Consider the following 23,315-nt stretch of genomic DNA (forward strand, 5'->3'; position numbering starts at 1 on the left):
AGACAATGTGACCACGTAAAGGGAGAATTATCTTTACCAAATGCAGCTGGTCTCAGCTTTATAGCGATTTATATTGAGTTTCATCTGATGGTTTAGGCACAACTTGAATGCTTGGGTTAGCTCTCGCTGCTTTCACTTGTTTCTAGCAAACAAACTTTAAACCTCTCAGTGTATGACTCAGTCCCAATCAACAGACAGGGCTAGTTTGTTATGTGTGGAAACGTAGTGGAGTGGACAATAGAAACCAAAGAGTGAATATTGGACCTCCATTTATCAGATGGACCAAAACAAAATGAATGATGATGTTGCTCTGTAACTGTTGGATGTGTAAATAAACAACTACTAGATAAAATGGTTAATTATGAGCTGTGGAATTGCCGAACATTGATGTTTTCCTGATAGGGACACTGAATCAGAGCAATAGGTCGAATCAATAATTTGAGTTGACTCAAAATCACGAGAGGACCTGCTGCCACCAAAACAATTAAAGTGAATGGATATGGATTTCAATCTGGGCGACTGACCCTTTAAAGGTCCAGTGTGTAAGATTTAGGTGAAAGGGATTTATTGGCAGAAATTGAATACAAAAAAGTAATGTTTTCACTAGTGTGTTTGATCTAATTGTTGTTTTCTTTACCCTAGAAAGGGCCCTTTATATTTAAATCTCTACGGAGGCTGCCATGTTTTTTACAGTAGCCCAAACTGGACAAACTAAACACCTTTTGAGTTTTTATGACAACTCAAGGTTTACACTGGTTCTCTTTCATGTTTTTCATGTTTGGAATAATAATAATAATAATAATAATAATAATCAAACAATAGAAACAAACTTTTGGAAGATAAGGTCAATTTATCTTCATAACCCAATATTTTGTTTTCAACTTCACACCTGTAAAGTTTCATTACTGTGTCTTGCACAGCTAGGATGTTATCACAGTGACAAGATCTGTCCACAGACAGACATATAAACCCCAAAGTACTCAACACCACCTCTGTGGTAGTTCACACTACAGTCGGTTTATATACAGGACCACATTTTGCCATGATTACACACTCACACACACACACACACACAGGGTGCAAACAATACCAGCCAGTGTTATGGCTGGTAACCACAGAGGGAGAATGGATGAGGCAGAATGAGCAGCACCGGGCTGTAATCACCACAGATGGGTCATTATCAGCATATGACTGTCTTGAAACCAAAGTGTTTCTCCTCGACACACTTGTTTAGAACACATGATGCAACATGTGCTAGAAGGAAACATTTGTCTAAACATGACAGCGAAATGAAACATTGCTCTTGGTTGTATTTGACACTAAATATATCCCTTTACCCTTCCATCATAATTTGTTGTCGCCTATGGATGTTTTTCCTTGTGGTGAAATGAATCACCTCTCAAGGCACAATCTGCCCATCTCATTCCCTCATGGCAACATGCTCTGCTGTGAACTAGAAAGCAGCCAGCTGTTGTAGTAGTCTGTGACCATTTGTATATCCCTTTGTGCGACTCAGTGCTCATCAGCAATCACCATAACCTCGGGTTTAGAGACACGGAGAGTTTCAGGGCCAATATCAAAGAGACACTCGTTCATCACCTGAGACACTGTGAATTCTCACCGAGACATTATACAATAATTAATCATTGAAATATCCATTATTCAGTCCAGTCGGCAGGTTTCCCAGTAGCCTACAGGTGATTCTCCAGCTTGCCCCTCAGCTCAGTGAAGGAAAAGGCATCATCATATCACTCGGTAGAGGCGAGATCGATTGTGAAATGCATGCATATAGATGTGTTCAAATCTCATGTCCCAATGTAAGCTAATGAAATCTTTATTGCTGTTTTATAAGTCATAAAATCTCCCCTCCCTGACACTGCACTTAATTGGAAACATGTTAAGAGGCCCAAAAGAACTGAATCCAAACAGGTTCATCAGGGTAAAAATAATTCAGTATTATTTGCTAAATTGGGTGATTTCTTCTCCCTGGAGGGAGGCTGCTGATACAATCTGCCACAGGAGGAACAACTACCAGCAGTAGCTTCCCAGAAAGAATGTGGCTGTGAGGGGGAGACAAAAGAGCAGCAGAATAAAAATGAATTGTATTACTGACTGCTTTAATTAACAAGCGACCATACGGTGGAACATAACAAACACGGAGAAAGACAGTCGCAGTATTATCCTCCATCTCTCAGTCCGGATGCTCAGCTCCTCCCCCATGCGCGCGGGGCTTCATTTGATCAAATCCTTCAACTTGGACCACTTAGGCTCAGCTGCACTTTTTTACAACACTGCATTTGGGCACCGCCACAACTTACGCAGCAGTTCCTCTTCCACAGCGCAGCAACAATTAACACACAGCGGAGAGGCAGAGAGCGGAGTGTGGGGGGGAAAAAAGGACTTCTTGCCTGCACCGCATCTTTCTGTGCCGCCAGCCATGGAGACGGGCTCCACATTTTGCCCAAAGTGGCACAGTGCGCTTTGGCTTTTGCTTTTGATGATGCTCAGCTTTTTCCACGCAGCCAAAGCTGAGATAACTTGCAGGTCGTGTCAGCCTGGAAATAAGTGGCGCGCACGGGAATTACTGTTGAATTTCGACACGAGTGGGTCCTCGGCGGGGTTGAAGAGAGAAGTTTTGGGACGCGGGGACGGGGCGGCGGGGAGAGCCCGGGCTGCGGGTGGAGGGAGTCGGCGGCTCCGTTGCGCGGCGGGGTCCGCTGACTGCGCTCCGGATGAGGCGGAGTACACGGGGCCACGGCTGGGACGGACTACACGCAGCCTGCGCGCAAACGGTGACATTGGCGAGAGCGAGTTTGCGAAGACTAAAGTTTCAGATGTGAAAATGAGCGGCCAGCGGAGGTCCAGCGACTGGGCCGGTCTCCCCTCGGCCGTCTCACCCAAAAGGCGCACCAGGAGGAACAGTGGTAAAGATGAAGCCAGGTCCCCCCGCGCGGCCCGACGCCAGGACCCGGGAGAGGGCACCGGTTCGGCGGCGGCACGCAGAGTGACGCGCTCTGAATTGCGCAGGAGCGGAGAGGAGCGGAGAGCCGCTGGTCCGAGGCAGGAGGAGCTCAAACTTAACAGTTCGACGTTCGCCCTGACCGGGGACTCATCTCACAACCAGGCTATGGTGCACTGGTCCGGCCAGAACAGCAGTGTAAGTCATTCATTATGTCCGCTTTAAACATGCGCCAATCCACAGAGGGGGGGGGGGGGGACGTGCGCTCATGTTGGCTGTCAGGAACACATTACTCAGGAGAGGAGCCAGATCTCTCCCTGATGCGCTGGGAAAGGTGTGTGTGTGTGTGTGTGTGTGTGTGTGTGTGTGTGTGTGTGCGTGCGTGTGCGTGTGTGAGAGAGAGGGAGATACAACCAAGAAGAGAGGAACAATCTCCCTCTTGTTTAATTGATGTGTTACTTCCCAGCTCATATCGCTTCCATCTTTGTCTTCACCAACAAGGGTTGAAAACTGGGGTTTCAGTATGATCATGAATTATAGTGGAGGATACTAACAGTAAGTGGGTTTATTGTGCAATTCAAACGGACACTATTCAAAAGCCTCACTGTTGAGATCAGGCCTTATCCCTGCACCTTTGGTTGGGTTGAGTGCTTTTCTTTGTCAAGAGTGAGAGACTGATCTCCAGTGTGGAAGGAAGAGGGAGAGAGAGAGAGAGAGAGAGAGAGAGGAGAGGGCTTTATCACCGGAGCTTCCTCAGACTGGGCAGCTGCATTGATGTCAGGATAAAGCATGTTGAGCACGGAGCCTTTCTGACCAGCAGGCAGGATTTTCAAGTAGCGCCGTAGGTTGTGGGAGAGGTTAAGCAATTTCAGCCCTCCTCCCTGCTTTTTGTGAGGCCACGTTTCCTGAGCCACGGGCCCAAAGCACCTGCAAAGTTTAGAGCTGAAGAGTGGCCTCCCTTCGCCGCCCTCTCGCTCGCTGGCTTCGGGTCCTTCCACGTGAAGGCAGGAATGAGACGATCAGGGTTTTGTCCGTGTGGCGGCGGCAGTCCTCAGGGGGAGGAAGGTATTTACAGGTGCTCCAGCCTTCAGAGCAGGCAATCAATTGTTCTATTATTAGTTTTGTACGCGAGTTTAACAGAGAGCATTTCCATTCGGAGGGACCAGCAGCGGCAGCAGCAGCTGCTTGGCTCGCCCATGTAGCCACAGAAACTGGCCAGTACAAGCAAAACCTGACATCTGATGTTTTGGAATCAATAAACAGGTTTGGAAGTAAAGAAAGACTCCATAAGAAACACTCACATTTCTAAAAGAGAGACATTGCGAAGGATATAATAGGCAGAGAATAATACAATAATATAATGTGTAATTGTTATTTTAACATTTGATTAAATTGTCAATATTTCCTTTTAATTGATTGATTTACCTAAATACCACTAAATAGTGAAACAATGATGTTTACTAATAACTAATAATGTCTCCTCTAAGCTGGCCTTTTTTTTTTCATCCAATTTTCTAAAATCCCAAGATAATTAATTCACAATGATGTAAAACGGCACAAATCCTTACATTCAATTTCTGGATTTGTAGAATTGAGGGTATTTTACCTGAAAAATGACAGTCGCAGAAGACATTTCTGTTTCAGTGCTTAATGTAATGTTCAGGTATCCATACAGAAAAAAAACGACATTTCAGACTCCACAGCCTCACTGTGCACACACATGGTCAAGGATCTCTGTTAATGAGTTTCCGCAGCACTCAGCACCAAGCCATTGTCCAGGTGATGATGACGTCAGACGTGTCCTTCACCTGAGATCAGCCCCTTTGATTGCACGTTTTCAGTCGTGCCACAACTTCTGGAATTTATTAAAATGCCGTCCACCTCAGTATAAATAAGAACACAACATGAAAGGAATGAAGTTTGTGTGAGTTCCGTCTTTTGCTTGTTGGAATGCCCATTTGTTTCTAAATGACCTTCTTAGTTTTGCAGCCCCTGTCTCCTTGGAGTATAAATGTGAAGTGTATCTACAGTGCAGCTGGCAGTGATGCTGGATGTGTCATTCTGCACAGTGTCGTCCACGGTGCAACATTTTATTGCTTGTTTTACCAGCTGGCTTTTATTCTGCTGCATCTTTGTTCGCTCTTCAGAGACGACAAAATCTGGATGCAGAAGAAAAAAAAAAGGTCTTTGTCTTGTTTTGCATCCGAGCGTAAAACAGAACCTTTACAAACACACTTTATGTTTCCCCGCCGATAATGGAATCCTATAGATTATTGCTTTAAACTTTAATTAACATTGGGAAAAGCTTAACTGAAAAAAAAAAAAATTGCTGGGGCGCAATTCAAATGTATTCATCTGCTGTGAGGACCGATGTCTCCACACGGCTGTGTCTTCTTCTGCTTCTTCTTCTGAGTCAAAATATAATTAACATCAACTGAGCATCAAATGCAATAAAACAAATAAAATCAAGGCCTGAATACAAAATGAACGTTTGTCCTAAAACCAGGCTTCCACAAGTCCACGTCTTGACTGCTGCACCACTGCACTGCTCAGTGTTACAACCACACCACTTAGCCCTGTCTGTAACAAAACCAATTACAGTCAAACACGTATCAGCGGCTCCCATGCCCGGCACTTCCCTCCTGCCTGAAATTCCATCCTGTGCTTCAGGTGTTGACAAACTATTGTAGTTTGTGACAAAAAGTGACTTTACAGTGGAGGCGAGAAAAATAAATACACCTGGAAATGTCAGCGATTCTTGCGAGGATTTTCCATTCATCATTGTTATTTTTTTTTCCTTGCTGCCATTTTGTGTCTGCCCTCAAAACAAAACAGACAATCATCACTATTTATCAGCCCTGTTTGGTTTTTGCCATGTGAAAGATGCTCCTTTTGTCACTATGAAACAATTTGCCCTGATTCTTTCAGTTGACGCAAACAACTTACTCGAGACGTGCGAGAATAGAGGATCTGGCATTAAAAATGCAGAGTTGTTGCTATAAGTGGGAACAGAAGTCCTCGGTCTTTACAATCTAAGCTGCTGTATAAATAAACACATGAGTAAACAACATGGCACGGAGCTAAAGTGAAAGGGATACAGATAAGGGCTCTGCGGCTCGCACAAATTTAACCTTTAAGGCATTTACAAGGCTCGTCTGTTAAGCATCCCACATTACTGGAAGCCTGTATGTCAGATTGGATTGGAGGTTATAATTAGGACTCATGCAGCATTGCCGCAAGAGTCATATAAGCATTGTAGGCCAACAGCAAATAGAGAAAAACATGTATCATTAGTACAAATACACGTGCAGCAGTTGAATGGACTGTACTTAATTTAGTAAATGATGGAAACATGTGATTATTCTAAGAAAGGATGCAGGATGTTGATGTGGAGACTCAGGTCAGGTTGCGCTCGTTCCTTATGCTGTTAAATTGTGCCGGCATATTAATCTGGACTGAAACAACAGCTGCACTGTAAAAAATAGCTTTGTGTTGCCTCCACCCCCGAAGGTTCTGAGTTCAAACTTAATTTTGGTTTAAAGTTTGTCCATGATCTGATCATGACCTGAGTTTTGTACCACTTAAAGCAATGACCCAAAACTTAACCTACTCTCTTAAACTCGACCGAGAAGAAAATGTGACCCTGTGGCTACAGTATTTCATCAAACTGCGTTTTTTTTATTTATTCCAAGATTTACTTGGTGATTTGGTTAGAGTCTATTTTCTGGATAATCCACTTTCTCGCAACCTTTCCTTTGTGGTCGTCTGCCGTTTCTACACTCTAACAGAACGACACTGTAGTGATGGAGAGGGGTTAAAATAATTGAAGTCACATGACAAATTTACTCCTGTTTTGTTTTTTGACAAAAGTAACGTAATGTTTAATCACTACTGGAAGTACTAGTCTGGTAAAATACAAACGCTGTGTGTGTTTGGCTGTCATGTGATGGGTCTGATTGAGATATGTTGCCAATCCACAGCACTAAACATGCTATCACACACCATGTCCCATTTTTCTCCGTTCACGTCTACCGGTTGAGGCAGATGGCCGCCGCGCATATTGAGTCGGGTTTTAAAGGTTTCTTCCTGTAGAGGGAGTTTTTTCTTTCCACAGCTGTCAGTGCTGCTCGTTGTGGGAACTGTTGGTTTTTGTTCAATTTTGCAAGGCCTCGACCTTACTATGCAACTTTCCTTGAGATAATGTGTGTTTTAATTTGGTGCGTTACAAATAAAACCGAATCGAATTGTGTTTTGACTTGATATCCACCATTAAAAAAAGATCTTTCTATAAATAACCAGAGCGCCACTGTTCACACGGTTGCCTCACAACAAGAAGGTTCTGGGTTTGAATCTACCGGCCTGGACTGCTCCGTGTGGAATTTGCACATTCTCCCTAAGCATTGGCCTGTGTTGGTTAGGTCAATTATAGACTCTAATTGCATGTGGGAATGTGACGATGGACGGTTGCAGCCCTGTGATAGACTGGCAGCCCATCCAGGGTGTACCCTGCCTCTCAAATGTCACCTGGGATTGGCTCCAGCCCACCGTCAGCACTGAGAGGATAAGCATTGTAGCTCATGAAGCATTAGGGGAAGTTACTTTCACTTTCTTTGCTCTTTATGCAAGACAGGTTAACATAACACACATTCTCTTCATCTATTGTGTGCTGTATGGTAGATTTTTTTACCCCTTTTTGGCTGTGTATGGTTCACATGAACATTTTTCAAACTCACTATCTGGTAATGGTAAATAGTCTTTTCTTGTCTTGAATACCACTGAAAGTGCTTTACAGTACAGTTTTTTGCCATTCACCCATTCACACACACATTCATACAGTGCAACTACGGGCAGGACTTGGGGTTCAGTATCTGGTAATGGACAAGTATGTTTTGGTGTAACTCCGTCTATCAGTTTTCTCACTCTGATAACATTGTACTCTCCACAGTAATAACTCTGAACTCAGATCATAGTGTTAGACAAACATGCAAATCTAGATCAAAATTGGTAAAAAGGATTGGAGTTTGTAAACCAACTATTTTGGTTCTTGTCTGAGCAATCACACCACGATAAAGTAATTAAAAATTAATTCATGAAATGCGGAAAAACAAACCACTTTCTTGACAGGATCACAACATTTCATTTCTAGTGTTTAAAGGCTTAAACTTTGAGCTTTTTTTTACAATCTGACTGCACATTGATTATAGCCTGTTTAAGAATAGTGAAAACTAAGTTTAGATCATAGTAATTACTTGAGTGGAACTCAAATTGAAATGAACTCTAGTTATCTTTAAATGCACATTTTATTGCAGGTAAAAAGTCATGGATAGGGCTAATTGTTACTATTAGTAATGTAAATCATTTTTTTTAAGCCATTATTCGTAGATTTGTATTGAGATTATTTTTGTTCGGTAGGTGTACATTACATTTTTATACTCACCATGATTGGAATTTTGTGTACATGTGGTTTTAATCCACTGTGAAACACATAACAGCACATTCAGCTTCATCCGATGCAGAGACGTCATTGTAGCAGCGAAAAAACTCACTGAACTCAGTAATTTAATCTGCAATCACTGAACTGGTTTAGAAAATAAAGGCTGAGTCCTCAGAAGAAGCACGGAAACATTGAATTAATTTGACCCCACTGTGTCAGAATTACACACAGAGAGTTCTCGGTGCTGGCAGAGCAGCATTAAGATGCCAGGAAAAAGGTTACAGGCAAAGAGCAGTCTCACCGTGGGACCGGTGGCATATTGCTCAGATGGATGTACAGCACGCACTGGGACAGCATTATTTACATTATGAAATGTCAGGCATTAAGTACTCTGGCCTGTCAATCAGATCGGTCGGCCTGACATATTGTCTGTCAGTCTGAGAAGTTTACTCTTGAGCTTCCCGAGACGTATTGTCCTGCTGCTGGAACGTGTCCAACAAAAGCAAACAGAAGCAGGTGAATTTGAAATTGAAACCCTGCAGAGACAACAGCAGTTTTTTCTTTCACAGACGAGCGAGCGATCTATCAAAAGATTTTTCTGCCAATTAATGAGGAATTGATCACAGGACACTCTTTGAAGAATTGTGAGAAACTCACTCACTGTCCCATGACAGTCTGGCAGTACCTCTCTAGGTGTTGAGGGAATCTATTTATGTTTGTGTATGCACTCGCATTGCCATGGCAACAGCTAATTTACCACCAACCCAAAGATTTGTTTCAAATCTCCGCTGTGCACTGACATTTCCTCTGCACCATCACGCCTTCACAATTTGCTAATTTGGAGACATTTGAGGGCCGTCAATGCCACATGGAGTTGTGGTACGAGCAACACATTGAACACATTTACAACCTGCTCATCCAAGATGTGTAATTTAGGGCAGAGTTGTGCAACGAGGAAAAGTGGTGTGGTTAGCAGACAATTTGACTCACCTTTTTATGCAGTACAGTATTATTTATTGTTGAAAAAGGACAGTGATTTAAAGGTTGCATTAAAAGTTATTTATATTTTAGCTTTACAACTTTAGGGATGACAATGTCTGTATTTTGGTTAGGCCACAAATTTGTTCCACACAAATATCTCAGTTAAATGGATTCTTGTGACATTTGGTTGAAATCTACAGATTTCTGGCCATTCACCAACTTTCCACCAGCATGTCACACCTATCCTGTGAAACTATACTGAGTTTGGTAAATGAATAATGAAATAAATGGATTAGTAAATGGATTATGGTGGTCCACTGACCTTTCCTCAAGCACCAGCATGCGGTTGAGATTTGTGGTTTTTTAGTTTTTACTTGTGTGATCATCTAAGGTTTTAACCAGTACCACCATCAGGTACAATTTCACTGTGTCCAAACTCTTTCTATTTATGTATGTATGTATGTACGGATCTATCTATCTATCTATCTATCTATCTATCTATCTATCTATCTATCTATCTATCTATCACTGACTGTCCCTTCACTTCCTTGTTGTTAAGCTTTTGAAACTAATCACATTTAACAGTGTAGGGAGACAGAGATAGATTCAAAACAAAATCCCTTTTCACACTGAGACACCTGCAGTGACAGGAAATCAGCTTGAAGGCGGAGATGGAAGAGAAGAGGCAGAGGGAGATGAGGAGAATGATACACAGGAGAGAGAGAGAGAGAGAGAGAGAGAGAGAGAAATAAAATCAATCAGTCAATCAATCAATTTTGCTCTGGTTACAACCCACCAAATGGTTAATCAAAAAAGCTTTTCTCTTGCTTTGATGGACAGTTTGACGAATACTTTATGTGCCTTGGCTACACTGGATGCGTGAGCTTCATGGAACGTCTTTTCATTTCTGCGCTCACTTGATCAGATTAGAGCGGCCACACTGCCTGCATGAGACGTACCTGAGCCGCGCTGCTCTTCTAGACAGTTGGGGTATCGCCTATTTTCTCTAAGGACTGCAGACAGTGAAAATGATCTTTTACCACACTTTTTATGCCTCTATCTGCTAAATATGTCACACACATACATATTTGCAAAACGTCCTCCACCTGATTCAAAGTAGAGGTGTTTCTGTTGACTGAATACATGCATTTGTTTGAACAAAGTCTTTACTGTTACTGTAGGACCGGAAGATGCACGGCTTCACACTGTCGAGTCCTGGCATTTAGTTGAGTACATGGCCCTACTTTTATTTAAGGAAATATAGTAATTACACCAATAACCCCACGTAGCAGCTCTGCAGACGTGCTCCCTGTGTGAACTACAGACGCCTGTGAGACGCAGCAGATCAGCGACGCAGCCAGTGTGGCCCACGCGTAAACAGACACCCGGTTGGCTTCTTTAACTAGTGAAAACCTTTTTTTATATAACATCACAAAACACATTGTGATATACATCACTGAATGATTTTACAATACACCTCCTTTACATAAATACTTATTTTCCGTCTACTTTACACTTCACACAGAAGAATGGAAAGCTGAACAAATAATCTGTGCCTTTATTTTAAAGGTAAGAAATATGTATCAAATTACTGCTTGAAGTGAAGAAAAGGTACATATTATTTTTAGATGACTTTAATGCACTAAATCATATTGTTCTCTAGTGTGTTTTTTCCATATTTCCAATGCTTTGTACTCCATCTGCTCTTGTTGTAAGAAACCCCTGTCCAATGTTAACCATATTTTTCTTCATACAGCTAATTATGGATGTTGAAATAAAGTCTGAGTGATTTTCAGTTAAACTAAGTTTTGCCTTTACCCCCTTAAACCCCCTTAAACCTTACCCCAACTTGACTGTTGTCTACAAAATATCTTCATCATCCCATTCAAACAGGTCCCTCAGGACTCCTGCTCCTGTTTATTTGTCAATTTCTAATAACAACACCACTTGCTCGCTTGAACCATGTGTCTTGGCCACACTCATCCCAAATTATGCTGCAATTACAGTGTGAGCCTCCAAGTCAGGTTGTGAACATTCAGCTTCCACGCCAGCAGAGTATTATCTGTGTGCTTTCAGACCCGTTACTTAGCCCATCCTGCTGAGAGTAGATTTAAAGACACATTGAAACAGCAAATATAACCGAAGCCACTGTGTGGGCTAAGCGATCCTCGGGGTATGTGGCTGGGAGTGATCAGGCAGGCGGACGCTGTCACGCTCCACTGAGCAGCATTTGACTTGCCATCAGGCTGTATATGCCCGTAAACAAACTGGGATTTCCATCCTGTCTTTCTTTTGCATGGAAAACAATCCCACGTGAAACACTTACAAATAAGTCATTATTTGCTTTACTCTGAAGTAGTATGCTGCCAAGGTGTCTCTGGAGTAGTCAGGGTCTTCCTGTGGGCTGGCCCTCGACAAATATTATACACTTTGTGGGTAATATGTTGGGGCTCTCTCAGCCGAGCCTGTGAGGCCTCAGGAACGCACACTTTCTTTCAGTAAGTACCCTTAGGTGCTCCTGAGAGTTTCATTTCTATTGCTACCACCTTTCTGTTTCTCACTCTTCAATTTCTTTTCAGTCATTCAATGACATTGTGTCTGCTGGTGTTTTTGCAGGCCACTCGATTTTTGGCCCCTTCAATTTACAATAAGTGGGAAGAATTTGTCTTGTACTCACAAAAAGGATAAACATTGATTTATCCTTATTGGTGGCTTATGACTTAAGACCTGTGTTTTTTCTTTTCTCCCATCTTAAGACATATACTGACATTTTCTATATGTTGTGGATCCATTTATGTAGTAAAGTAGTGAATGTATTTCTGTTAAACTCATGGCATTAGTTCTTCTGCCTAAGTAGCATTAGTTTCTTAATACATTTTATTTTTCAAGTCTTGTACACAAGTTTTAACACTCTCCTTATTATTTGTGTCATAAGATGTAAAATGTCAAATTAGAATACCACCTTTTTATAACAGAGTATTAGGGTCATGTTGAAGAAACCGTTTTTTTGATTTTGAGAATAAACTCATTATATTACAAGAATAGTCGAAAATAACGTTGTAATTTTACGACAATAAAGAAAAAAAAGGAAATAAGCAGAAAGGAGAGCCTGTGCTTGCCTGACTCTCACTCCTTCTGGCTCCAAAATCTTTAACCAAACCCTTCATGAATGTATGAAACCTCTTTGAATACTGTCTAATGCAGATGTAACCAACAGTCACCCTCTACCAAACATTCCCTCCTCCACTAAAGAGGCAACTTCTCCAAGTCTATGTGGTCCTTTCTCCGGAATAGTACGTTTCTTACTGAATTTTTTCTGGTTTCTTATGATAATGTGGTGCTGATGTGCCAAAAGTTTTACATTATTTTTCTCAAAATATTATGAATTTATACAGAAAATCTCACTTTTTTTTTTTATCTTCAGCATGGCCATAATGCTGAGTTGTGCTTTTTTTTACATTTGAGCACTTTTATTTTTCATGTCAGCCCTCACCCTGAACCATGAAAATGATGAACTCAGAATTATTAGGATGAAGATTTCTCCTAAAATGATGTGACTAAACGCACCAAGTCGTGTTGAAAGGGAAGACTCAGCATTGGTGATCAAACAGTGTTTAAGCCTGTTCCAAAAAGGAAAAAAAGCCTGTTTACCTTTTTCCAAATAGGGGATGAAGACACACTTGTTTCCGTCAGTCTCTCCTTAGAGCCATTCTTGGTGCTGCATGGGATTATTCACACACGGAAAGGAATGAAAGCAGTTATGTGAACAATGAAAGGAGAGCTCTTGAGAGAGATGTTCAAACTAACAAACACATACTTCTCATCCCCACACCTGGCCAATCGCTTCGTGAAGTGGACATGCCTCTCAGCTTGTTGCTGTTTGAAAGGTTACAAACAGTGTCAGATGCATCCTTCCGAATCCGACGTTTGAGAGGTGCAGAGGAAGGGTTGGTTTCAGACGCTGTTTGACATTTGACGAACACGCAAATCTTGTGGTATAGAGCTTCCTTGGGCTTTACGTGCCTCTTGGATTTTAAGTGTCCCTGTTGTGCTTGAGGTTCACTCATTTTCAAACTTTGATCTTGTGTATCTCTGAACCTTGAATGGACATGTAATTAGATGACAGCTGCAATAATATAACATAAACAAAGTAAGCTGCTGATGGAGGAAAAGCTCACTCTCTGTTTCAGGTTTTCAAAAATTCGACCCCACCACTTTAATGTCGTTGCAGATTAAAAGGATGTTGAGGAAATCCCTGTGTTTTAGTGTGTTACTTTCTTTGAGCGGAAAATTCTAACTGTAGTGTATAGTGACCATGTCAGAAGGAGATTCAAATTCATCACTTCGTCTTTGGAAATTAATAGTTCGAACGTTTTCCTTGTTTATTATTCAGCACATTAGAAATACAAAATAAGCACACATGAAATAAAATAACAGAAACAAAGAGAAACCAACAGTTATACACTGACAGTGTTCCAATAAATGAATATTATACGTTTACACAATTGTTTACATATACATAATTACATGTAATATATATAGTTTTAATCAAGGGGTAGATATTCAGCGCTGCGCCGCGCCGCATCAAGTCGAATGCACCTAATATCGAGCTCAAAGAGAGGACACTGCACTACCAAGAAAAATTGGGTTTCTATGTTACTCACAAAATTATTCATCCAAACTGTTATTATGTGCTGATTTATTTTTTAGCACTAAAGAGTGTGAGTGGCCTCTATTGTTGCTTTTGCGAAAGGCTAGGTGAGGCAGTTGTATTTATAAAGCACATCATACACAGAGGTAGATTCTGTACAGGGACAGTACAAACAACACAGAGACAAGGTTAAAGTGAAATCATTTTAAGATGAGAAAGTCTTTCAACAACTTTTTAAAACACATTTCAAGCTAAATAAAAGAGATTACAAATATGAAATGAGGTAAAGTTATTACAAATTTTAGTACTAATAAAATAGATAGAATTCTGTAAAATAATAGAATGATAATGATAAATAATAGACTTAAACACAATGATGGTATGACCATAGATTTGATAAAAATAATTTAGTAAAAAGCTGGATTTAAAAACTGCTTTGGCTGGGGCATTCCTAAGACCATCAGGCATTTGGTTCAATGGGATAAACTAAACATTTGTCAAAGGACGCGTACCCATCTGTCACTTTAGATACAGTAAATGTACTTTATAGTGAAGTGGCAGTATCTCTTTACAAACATCAGTGCACTGTACGTTTTTGCTGTCGCTGGTGACATGCGTGCAGCGGCCCATCTTCCCCCGGGATGTGATTGACATTTTGATGTGAACGATGGCAATCAAGGTGATTGGTGTGTGGGAGAGACGAGCTCTGTTAGGAGAGAAGTGAAGCGCAGCTTAGAGGCTGAGCTGCGAGGTAGAGCGTGCTCACATAAAGATTTTGTCCGTGCATTTGTGACAGTTAGGGGAACAATGTAATTTGCACATAAAAAAACCGACAGTATTAAGGAAGAGCGCAGAGTTAAATTGCTTCGGAATATCGGAAAAAGTCAGATTTGCAGGATGGGCTTCATAGGTTTACAGCTGATAACCTCTGACTGTGGATTTTAGTCTGAGGCAAAGGGCTCGATTGCTGGACACGGTGTTCATACATTATCTGCTTCCTTTGAAACCTCTCCCCCTTGTACCAATTCTGATTGACAAGGAAGATTCTCACAGCTATTGCAAGGTAGTCCGAGGCCTTCTTTCTGGAGGCAGAGAGTCCCATCTGTGGCACATTTCTGTGGCACAAATTGAATCACTGGCAATCTGTAAACCACAGGAATGTGTCTGAAAGTGAAGATGAAAAAGGTGTTTTTCAAGAGCCCAGCACGTCGACTGAGAGCAGCAGATGAGAGGGCTGGCCAAGTTAATTGACCAAGCCTGATATAACATGGATACACACAGAGTGGTGGAAGTAGCTGAGAAGGAGCACAACGAACAATACAAAGCACAGGCGATGGATGAGTCTCTCCCTCTCACCACACGCTGGTTGTTGTTTTAATAAAAATTCTGCATGTGTAACAAAACAAGAATAAAAAAGAGCCCTTGTTTTACCTACTCCAGCTCTTGAAATTGATATGGTACGTACCAAACACTTGAGGTTCAAAAGGCAAAACAACTTTTTCCTGTTTCTCTGCTTTTGAAAGAGCCCACACTGCTCCTGGCTTGTTACGCACAGATGACCCGACCAGCAATTCACAGATCTGGTAATGAGTCTGCACAGTATCACTTTGCTAGTCATTATGATCAATGGGTTTTCCTGCTACCTCGAACACATTCACGCTACTTGAAGAAATACGATACAAACAGCACTATACAGAAGTCATGCTTAAGTTCATACTTTCCTCATTTTACTCTTATCTTGCTGGCTGGTGAAGTTCATACTATGTGTCGTTTTTTAAGCTGCAAAGGTTCTTAAAGTTTAGGTGCGTGTGTGTGTGTGTGTGTGTGTGTGTGTGTGTGTGTGTGTGTGTGTGCGTGTGCGTGTGCGTGTGTGTGTGTGTGTGTGTGTGTGTGCACGCTGCAGTACCACTGAGTGAATTACTATGCTACCTGTGATCAGACAAACACTACACAATAAAATGTCTAAATCACATTTTTAAAAACATGTAATTAATGTCTCCTGTTTTGAATATTTATAGTTTCTCACCTATTAACATAATGAGTAGTTACAAACAACTCTCTGCTAATAACTCTGTGGTTGCTCATAATTAACGTCTTGGAAACATGGCTGTAACTTCATCAATCACATGTTATTCAAAACGCTTGTTTCCGTGTGTGACTAATAGCTCAGTTAACACCTCTGTTTAGTGGAAGCGCATAATGTCACAACATTAGTGCTGCAAATTAGCACAGGGAATTTGAATTGGTGATGCAAAAGTCGCAGCCAAATCCCAAATAGACACTTAGAGCTGCTCCTGCAATTGTAATGTTTGTTAATGGAAAGGTAATGTGGAGACAGAGAGTCTTTTCAGAGAGGCTGATCAGTCACACAGCCGTAACAGCGATTCTCCAGAGGCTGAGAGACACAGCACAGCTGAATGTCAGAATGCTCTCGACTGCTGGGAGAGAATGGCCTGACAGCTTCGGTGTTGGACTTGGTTTACTACTGTGGCTCCATAAGCTAATGCTGTGGGATGGACAGCAAGTAAATAATGTGTCATTGTTTTCACTGGAGATGGAGGAGCCACCCACAGCTGGAACATCTCATTGTGATGGTTAATATATAGCACTGCAGTATTGAATTAGACTGCTGTAAGGGTTTTTGGGGTGTCGCGGTTTTTGTTTCAGTGTGTCCGCACTGGAAACGTGACACAATGAAAGATAATAATAAGAACAACAACAATAATAATGATAATAGTGATAATAATAAACATAATATTAATAATAATAATACACATTATTTATATAGCAATGGGGGGGGTAACTAAGAAGAAAAGGTTGCAATTAAATAAATACAGGACCATAAAAATACATTTTGAGCAGTATTCTAACGTTGCCTTTCTAATGTGTTATAATAGTTTATTCAATGTAACGCTGCTTCATCATATACTGTTGCTGTCTGTGTGTGGCACGTTCAGCAAGCCAGCACTGAGTGACCTCAGCAAGTAGTTTGGAAGATAGTCCGTTTACTCAAAGCAGCCAGCATGCATGTTCAATACGTGGCAAAAATCATGGCAAAGATCATGGCAAATAAAAAAACAACATACTTATGTTTTTGAGGGTGCTACCCGATACCATTTTCCCATGATGCATTGCCAACTGCTGCTCACAGCTGGAGAAAGTTTCACATGGTGGTAGAGCAAAGAAAAAATAAATTAATAATTTGTTTCCTCTTTTGTCAGTTGGCGGTGACACCAGGGGTTGACCCAGATTAATCCTTGCACACTAGACCAAAATATTATTTATGTGTTGTGTGAAAGATTAGTTACAGTTTTCTTTTACTTGTATGGTTGACGATACGTGACAAACACTGATTGAACAACAGAGCAGTGACAGTTGTTGTGTGGAGTCAAACTGCTGCTGCATGTTGACTGAGTGGGAGCCATTTTACGAATGAGACAATACACCATCGACAGGTGCGAATTCATACATTATAAAATGTACAAAACATATGGGCCAGTTAAACTGTCCCATATTCTTGTGGACTTTCTGAAAGAGGTGTCCATGTGTTTTATGAAACAGTGATACAGCAAAAGAATTCACTCCTCGTTTTTTGGCAGGCGCCATCTGTGTATAGAGTCATCCTCGAAAAGGCACACCGGGGACAGATGAAGACATCTGGAGATACAGTAGCTGCCACATCTGCTAATGTCTAAACACATTTACCTCAGCCCTGTCATTACCATGTGAATTACCATGTATCCCTGGGATGAGGCTTTGATCGGCCCAGCACCTCGTGTCACAGCTCTTGAAGCCAGCACCCAGCCATCACAGTCCATTAGACAGCAGCAAAGTAAGGCTGTTGACAGTGCAGCTACAGCACCAGCGCTGGATCATACTTAGAAAACATCCATCTAATATTAGTGGCTCAGAACCATGCAGAGAGAAGGCATTTGGAAGATAGCGTCTGCTGCAAAATCTGAACTCATGGTCAGAGGTTTTCAACCAGTCACGTGCAATCACATACAGTTACTCTTTTTAACAGATTACTGCTTTAATTTATCAATCAGTTGCGCTTGCTTCTGTCGTTCTGTTGATCGATGTCGAGCTCTCGCCAATAAAACTTGATATATTGTGCAGATGTTTCACATTAAAGTCCTGCAGGAAAACAAGTGATGACACCTGAAGGCCTGCTTGAAGGCTTTTAATGTGAAACATCTGAGCAAGTGTTCCTTTTTTTCTCGACAGCAGCTTAACATCGAAAGGATAGAACAGTAAAGTAAAATGGACTTCAATTAAATATGAGAAGCAGTGTGTCTGTAAACTATGTGACATCATAGCTCGGTTGTTTTACTGGATTGGATTCTTCATGTCAGTTTGAGATAATAATGATGAGATCTACAGTTCTGCAGTAAATTAAAAAAGGTTAGATCGTTCGCTTCATCTTGAAACATCAGGTAAATAAAAGTCTGAGCCCAGTCACATGTAAATAATAAGTTGGATTCAGTGGATTGGTAATCACAATCATTTTCATTTTCATTTTCTTTAATCCTTCATCTCTGACAGTCACAAAACAACAGGGGTTGTTTTTAGATGTACATTCTAAATACAAAGCAGTGGACTACAGATGGCGGGACTGTAGACTGGAAGAGCGTGTCTAACTACACCGGGCGTCAGCTCATTAGTATTGCAGGTCCTCCTGTTGGACACCAGCCGTACAGGGATCTAATTAATTCATCCATTCTGCAGTGAGTCAGTCCAGGGGGCAGGGAGGACCTTATGAAGCGGGACTCTATCATACCACAAATCCCTCCCAGGGCGTGAAATGGAGTGAAATAAAATCATCCTACTCCAGGTTTACGAAGAAAAATAATGAAAAAAAAGAAAAAGCGTGGTTGTCAGACCTAATTGATCACTATTGTGCATCAGATTTATCATGGATCTATCTGCTGTCGAGGTAATGCTGAACAAAGCTGGAGTTCATGTGTGTGAGATATAGGGTGGTACTCCATGTGATCATCACTGTGTGAGCGTCGGCTCTTCACATCCTTGACTCACCACACGACCCGAGTGGTGCACTGTGGAGGTGTGTGATAGTAGGAGTCAGAGGAGCGCGAGAGTAGGAGCACAGCAATCCAGGCTCTGCTTCTAATATCAACAAGAATCTGAAGGAGATGCTTTGTATATCACTAATAAACAAAAGGCGTAGTTGTATTGATTTGGAAAAAAAAGAAAAAAAAAAGGCGTTTGATTTTCCAAAGGAAGTGTGTAAATATCTGAGGCAGCAGTTATCAGTGTGCCTTTGGGCTGTGGAATTCAGTAGTTTGATGAGTGATAAGATAAGCTCTTCCTGTTCAGAGGTCTTCACTTATCTTGGTGTTAACTACCTCACACCACACACTGTCGTTGTGATAGTTGTTTTGACACAAATATTTATCTTTATTTGTATGTGTTTCAAATAAAAGCCCTCTCTGTTGGACGTGTTAATAGCATTAGCAATTCTTCGTCAGCAGAGCCCATTAAACAGACCGAAATCAACGATGTACCAATTTACTTTTATATTATACTTTTGTGTGTGTGTGTGTGTCATAGTCGTGTTTAGCTTCTGCTGTATGTCATATTTATGATTCCTATAACCATATAAAACTAGTAAAACCAAACACAATTTTAAACACACCAGTGACTCACGGTTTTACTGTGTTACATTTTCCTTCATAATGAACATGTGCACTTATTTATTGGGAATATTTCCCATACACATCACCCTGCTGTCCAAAATACTCATTACCACATAAAACCCAAACAAGTACACAATTGTTTCCTTTTTTTTAAAACAAGAACTATTTATTTGTGACCCGTGCTTAAATTTACGACTTTTGTCTTCAACAGGAACAAACAGGCTTGGAGCAGACATGTTCAAAATGTCAGATAGTAATCTATTGTCTGTCATTGACAATAATAATAATAATAATAATAATAATAATAATAATAATAATAATAATAATCATATACAACATGATCAGTTTATCCTTAAATGCAGATTATTGTCAATTTTCTTCTGCTAGAATGTCGTATTTCTTATTTGTGGGGCATCACTGCAACGATTCACTCAATATGTGAGGATGATCCAGTTACATGGTCTCTGTGAGTGTGAGGTGCACGGGGAGCTCCATCCAGCAGAGGTGCCCTTTGAACTTCCTTTGCTCTCTTTGGTAACTTTCCAGACAGAGGACCTCCATGGACAGTGGAGCCCATCCAAATCAAAGTGGTGTCTTTCCTTATTTGGCAAAGTGCCGAGGCGGTGCGTTGCCAGCTTCACCAGGTGCCCGTGGCCTTATAGGCGCTGGACTCAGGTAGAGCTCTTCAGACCAGATGGCCCTTCCATGGGGCTGGATCACTCAGCCTTCCCCCTCAACCCTTCTGGAGACCACTGGCCAGGAAAATGAAGAATTCTAGAAAAGGCAGAAATGCAATACTGTCGCATAAACTACTGTATATCCCCTTCCATGCAAAATTGCAAAATTGATATATAGCCCATTTTAAATGTGTTAAATCAATATCAGATGTATGGACGTTTTCTGAACATAGATCCTGTTTACAGCATATTACAGTCCGCTCAGGTCTGAAATGAAATGACAGCAGTTCTTCACACAGTACGGCAAATCAGGACAGATTTAGATCCAAAGTCCATCAATGCACTCCACCGAGCCATTGGCCATGTAGAAGCTTTTTCAACAACCGCCCCCCCCCCAGTGCTTGATTGCTGTAAATCAAAAAAAGGACCAATCAATGGTGAAATCCCCCCCCCCCCCCACACACACACACACACACTCCCCCTGTGGCCCTGGACCAGGTTAAGAAACTGTACAAGCGTATCTACTCACTTCATATCTGTAAGCAGCAGCTCAGTCGGTGCTCATGTGAAACATCCCCGGGGCTGCACACGGCCGAGCTGGTGATACAGTGTTATCTGTCTGTGGATGGAGACTGATGGAGCTCAGATAGCAAGTTCAGTAGTTATTAATACAAATGTATACAATTTCTGATCAAAATAAGTGTTGATAGTCTTAGAATGTACTAATAATACACAATAAGTGATGGTTTGCTTATTTTGAATGCTGTCAGACGTATTGTCCCTCCTAATATATTAGCAGTTTCTCACTAAATATGACATTATAGTGCAATAATTGGAATAAAAGCCACAGCATGGCAGGATTCACATTTCTCAGTGGCGGAGAATAAGACAGGAACACTCTTTGCTTTGTGTCGGGTTACTTCTTACGTCTCCCTCCCTCCCGCTTTCCACCGTTTCTTTTTCCATCTCACTCTCTGCTGTCAGATGTTGACTGAATCAGGTTAGAAATGGGAGGAGCAGAAACAGAAGCGTCGCTGATGAAAATGACAATATATCTATACGACGTTTGGATATTGAAATGCACAAACTTGCCTCCATCCCCAGGAAAACATGGGCTTATGTAACCTGTAGGAGGGAAACAAGGAGGGGACCTGAAAATGTGTGGTGCAGGCGTGAAGGAGCGGTTGGAAAGAGGAATACATTGAAATAGGGTTTAAATACCTACAAGCCATGACTACTAAAATATTCATATAGGAATAGTCGGAAAGATTCATAATCTCCAACACTTAGAAAATCCGAGCATATTGTAATACAAATGATTTCTGATTCGTAAGCAGCACAGAGACAAAAAGCAATAAAGTGCTTTGCAGATTGTAGTGTGATGGCGGAGCGCTCTGCAGTTTTATTTGATGTGACTCTGACATTTACTGATTTGTTATTCAAATACGGTCTGACAAGAAGAGCACAGATAGACTTGACATCAAGGAGCTCCATCTGTCTGCCTGTTGTCTGTGTTGCCGGAGTCGATGTAGTTTCACCCACAACACATCCTTCCACCTATTTTCTCAACAGCAACTTAACTATGGATCAGACTTTATCACCCCCAGGGAATAACATGATAATTGTGTGCACTGCATTGCAGATTATAGAGTATAGCAATAGCTCACATGTTCATGTTAGATATTGGTGGAAAGCAGCTTTCTTCAAGGCTTTTGAAAATATTTGAACGGCCATGATCAGTGTGGTCATCCATTTTCATGTTAGTCAGGTAAAGGCAGGTCATGACCACCACAGACACCACACACACAATAACACCAGGTTCCAAAATGTCTCAAACTCACAACACAACATGACAAATGACATAATATAAAGAAAGAACAATTTTAAGAATTTAAACTGATTTGAACAAATATCTGAGCCCACTTGGTGATATTCCCCCTGTCCAAGGTTTTTAGGACTCATGGTGCAAGCTAGTTTTCAACCATTTTATGATATTTGATGATGATATTTGAAAAGGTTTGTGGCTTTGAACTTTAAAGTACCCAAGATTAACAACAGAGGCATTTTAAGATCTCTCTTATTTTTTGGCCTTGTGTCATCTTGCAAATGTAGTCTCCTCAGCTGCTGAATGTGCCACCATGTCCGCCAGCTGCTCTGTAACTGTTTGTCGCTGAGCAGGTAGTGAACAATGGTCTTTTAGAACCTCCTCTGTGAAAGCTGCTTCTGGTTGTGGCTAAAAATGACACTTTGATGGAGTGAAAGTTTGTATAAAGCTGAGGGGAACACATTTGAGTGATAATGCTCTTCATTACGAGGTGCAACCCTTGCCACATCATTCTCACATTGACACTTTGGATATTTATTATAATCTTCAGAATTATCATAATCATTATTGTCAAAATAAAATAAACCATAATCTGGAAGGCTTGACTCCCAGTGGCGAACCTACAGGGAGTCATCACTCTCATCTCTAAGGAATGGTTAAGCATCTTTCTCTCAACTCCGCTGTCATCGTAGCCTGAGAAAAGGCAGCGATAAACCTAAAGGGAATCTATGTATGTTGCAATGTTACATGTCAAGTGACTAAGTGGGATTCAATTAAAACTGAGAACAACTAAGAGGTCTCTCATTTTCATTTTCTTGCTCAAGAAAATATTTTATTTAGTTATTTTTGTATTTATTTAGTGGAACATTTTTGTAAATCTACTGAAATGGTTTGCAGTGGTGAAGCCGACCACTGAGCCTATGTCCCTCCTCCAGGGTCACAGTAACAAAGCATTGTTTAAACACAGTCATTGTTATGTCAATTTAATCAGCTTAGTCAAACCAGTTTATAATTCTATTTGAAACACACACTTTCTACAGATGCAAGTGACTGATACATAACAATCTAAAAAGTTCCTCATTATACATCTGAAAACTAAATTAAAGTTTGAGGGCATTCGTTTTAGCTCCA

At 41.1% G+C, this 23,315-nt stretch overlaps 1 protein-coding gene across 7 annotated transcripts in view; it reads left to right on the plus strand.

Annotated features, from left to right (window-relative positions):
- Positions 1–1,482: 1,482 nt before the first annotated feature.
- The window catches only part of LOC117763358 (VPS10 domain-containing receptor SorCS1), a 150,584-nt gene continuing 128,751 nt past the window's right edge, over positions 1,483–23,315 (plus strand). For 2 of the 7 annotated variants that reach the window (XR_004614150.1, XM_034588408.1), the window contains exon 1: positions 1,493–3,157. Coding sequence is in view for 5 of the 7 variants with exons in the window: in XM_034588408.1 (XP_034444299.1) it covers positions 2,201–3,157 (957 nt within the window). In the remaining 2 variants the exon portion in view is untranslated. Of the gene's footprint in view, positions 3,158–23,315 lie in introns of all 7 variants that reach the window. The other 5 variants (XM_034588444.1, XR_004614149.1, XM_034588417.1 and 2 more) reach the window with 5 other exon arrangements.

This window comes from Hippoglossus hippoglossus, chromosome 1 (genome assembly GCF_009819705.1).
Source record: "Hippoglossus hippoglossus isolate fHipHip1 chromosome 1, fHipHip1.pri, whole genome shotgun sequence".
Classification (NCBI taxonomy): domain Eukaryota; kingdom Metazoa; phylum Chordata; class Actinopteri; order Pleuronectiformes; family Pleuronectidae; genus Hippoglossus; species Hippoglossus hippoglossus.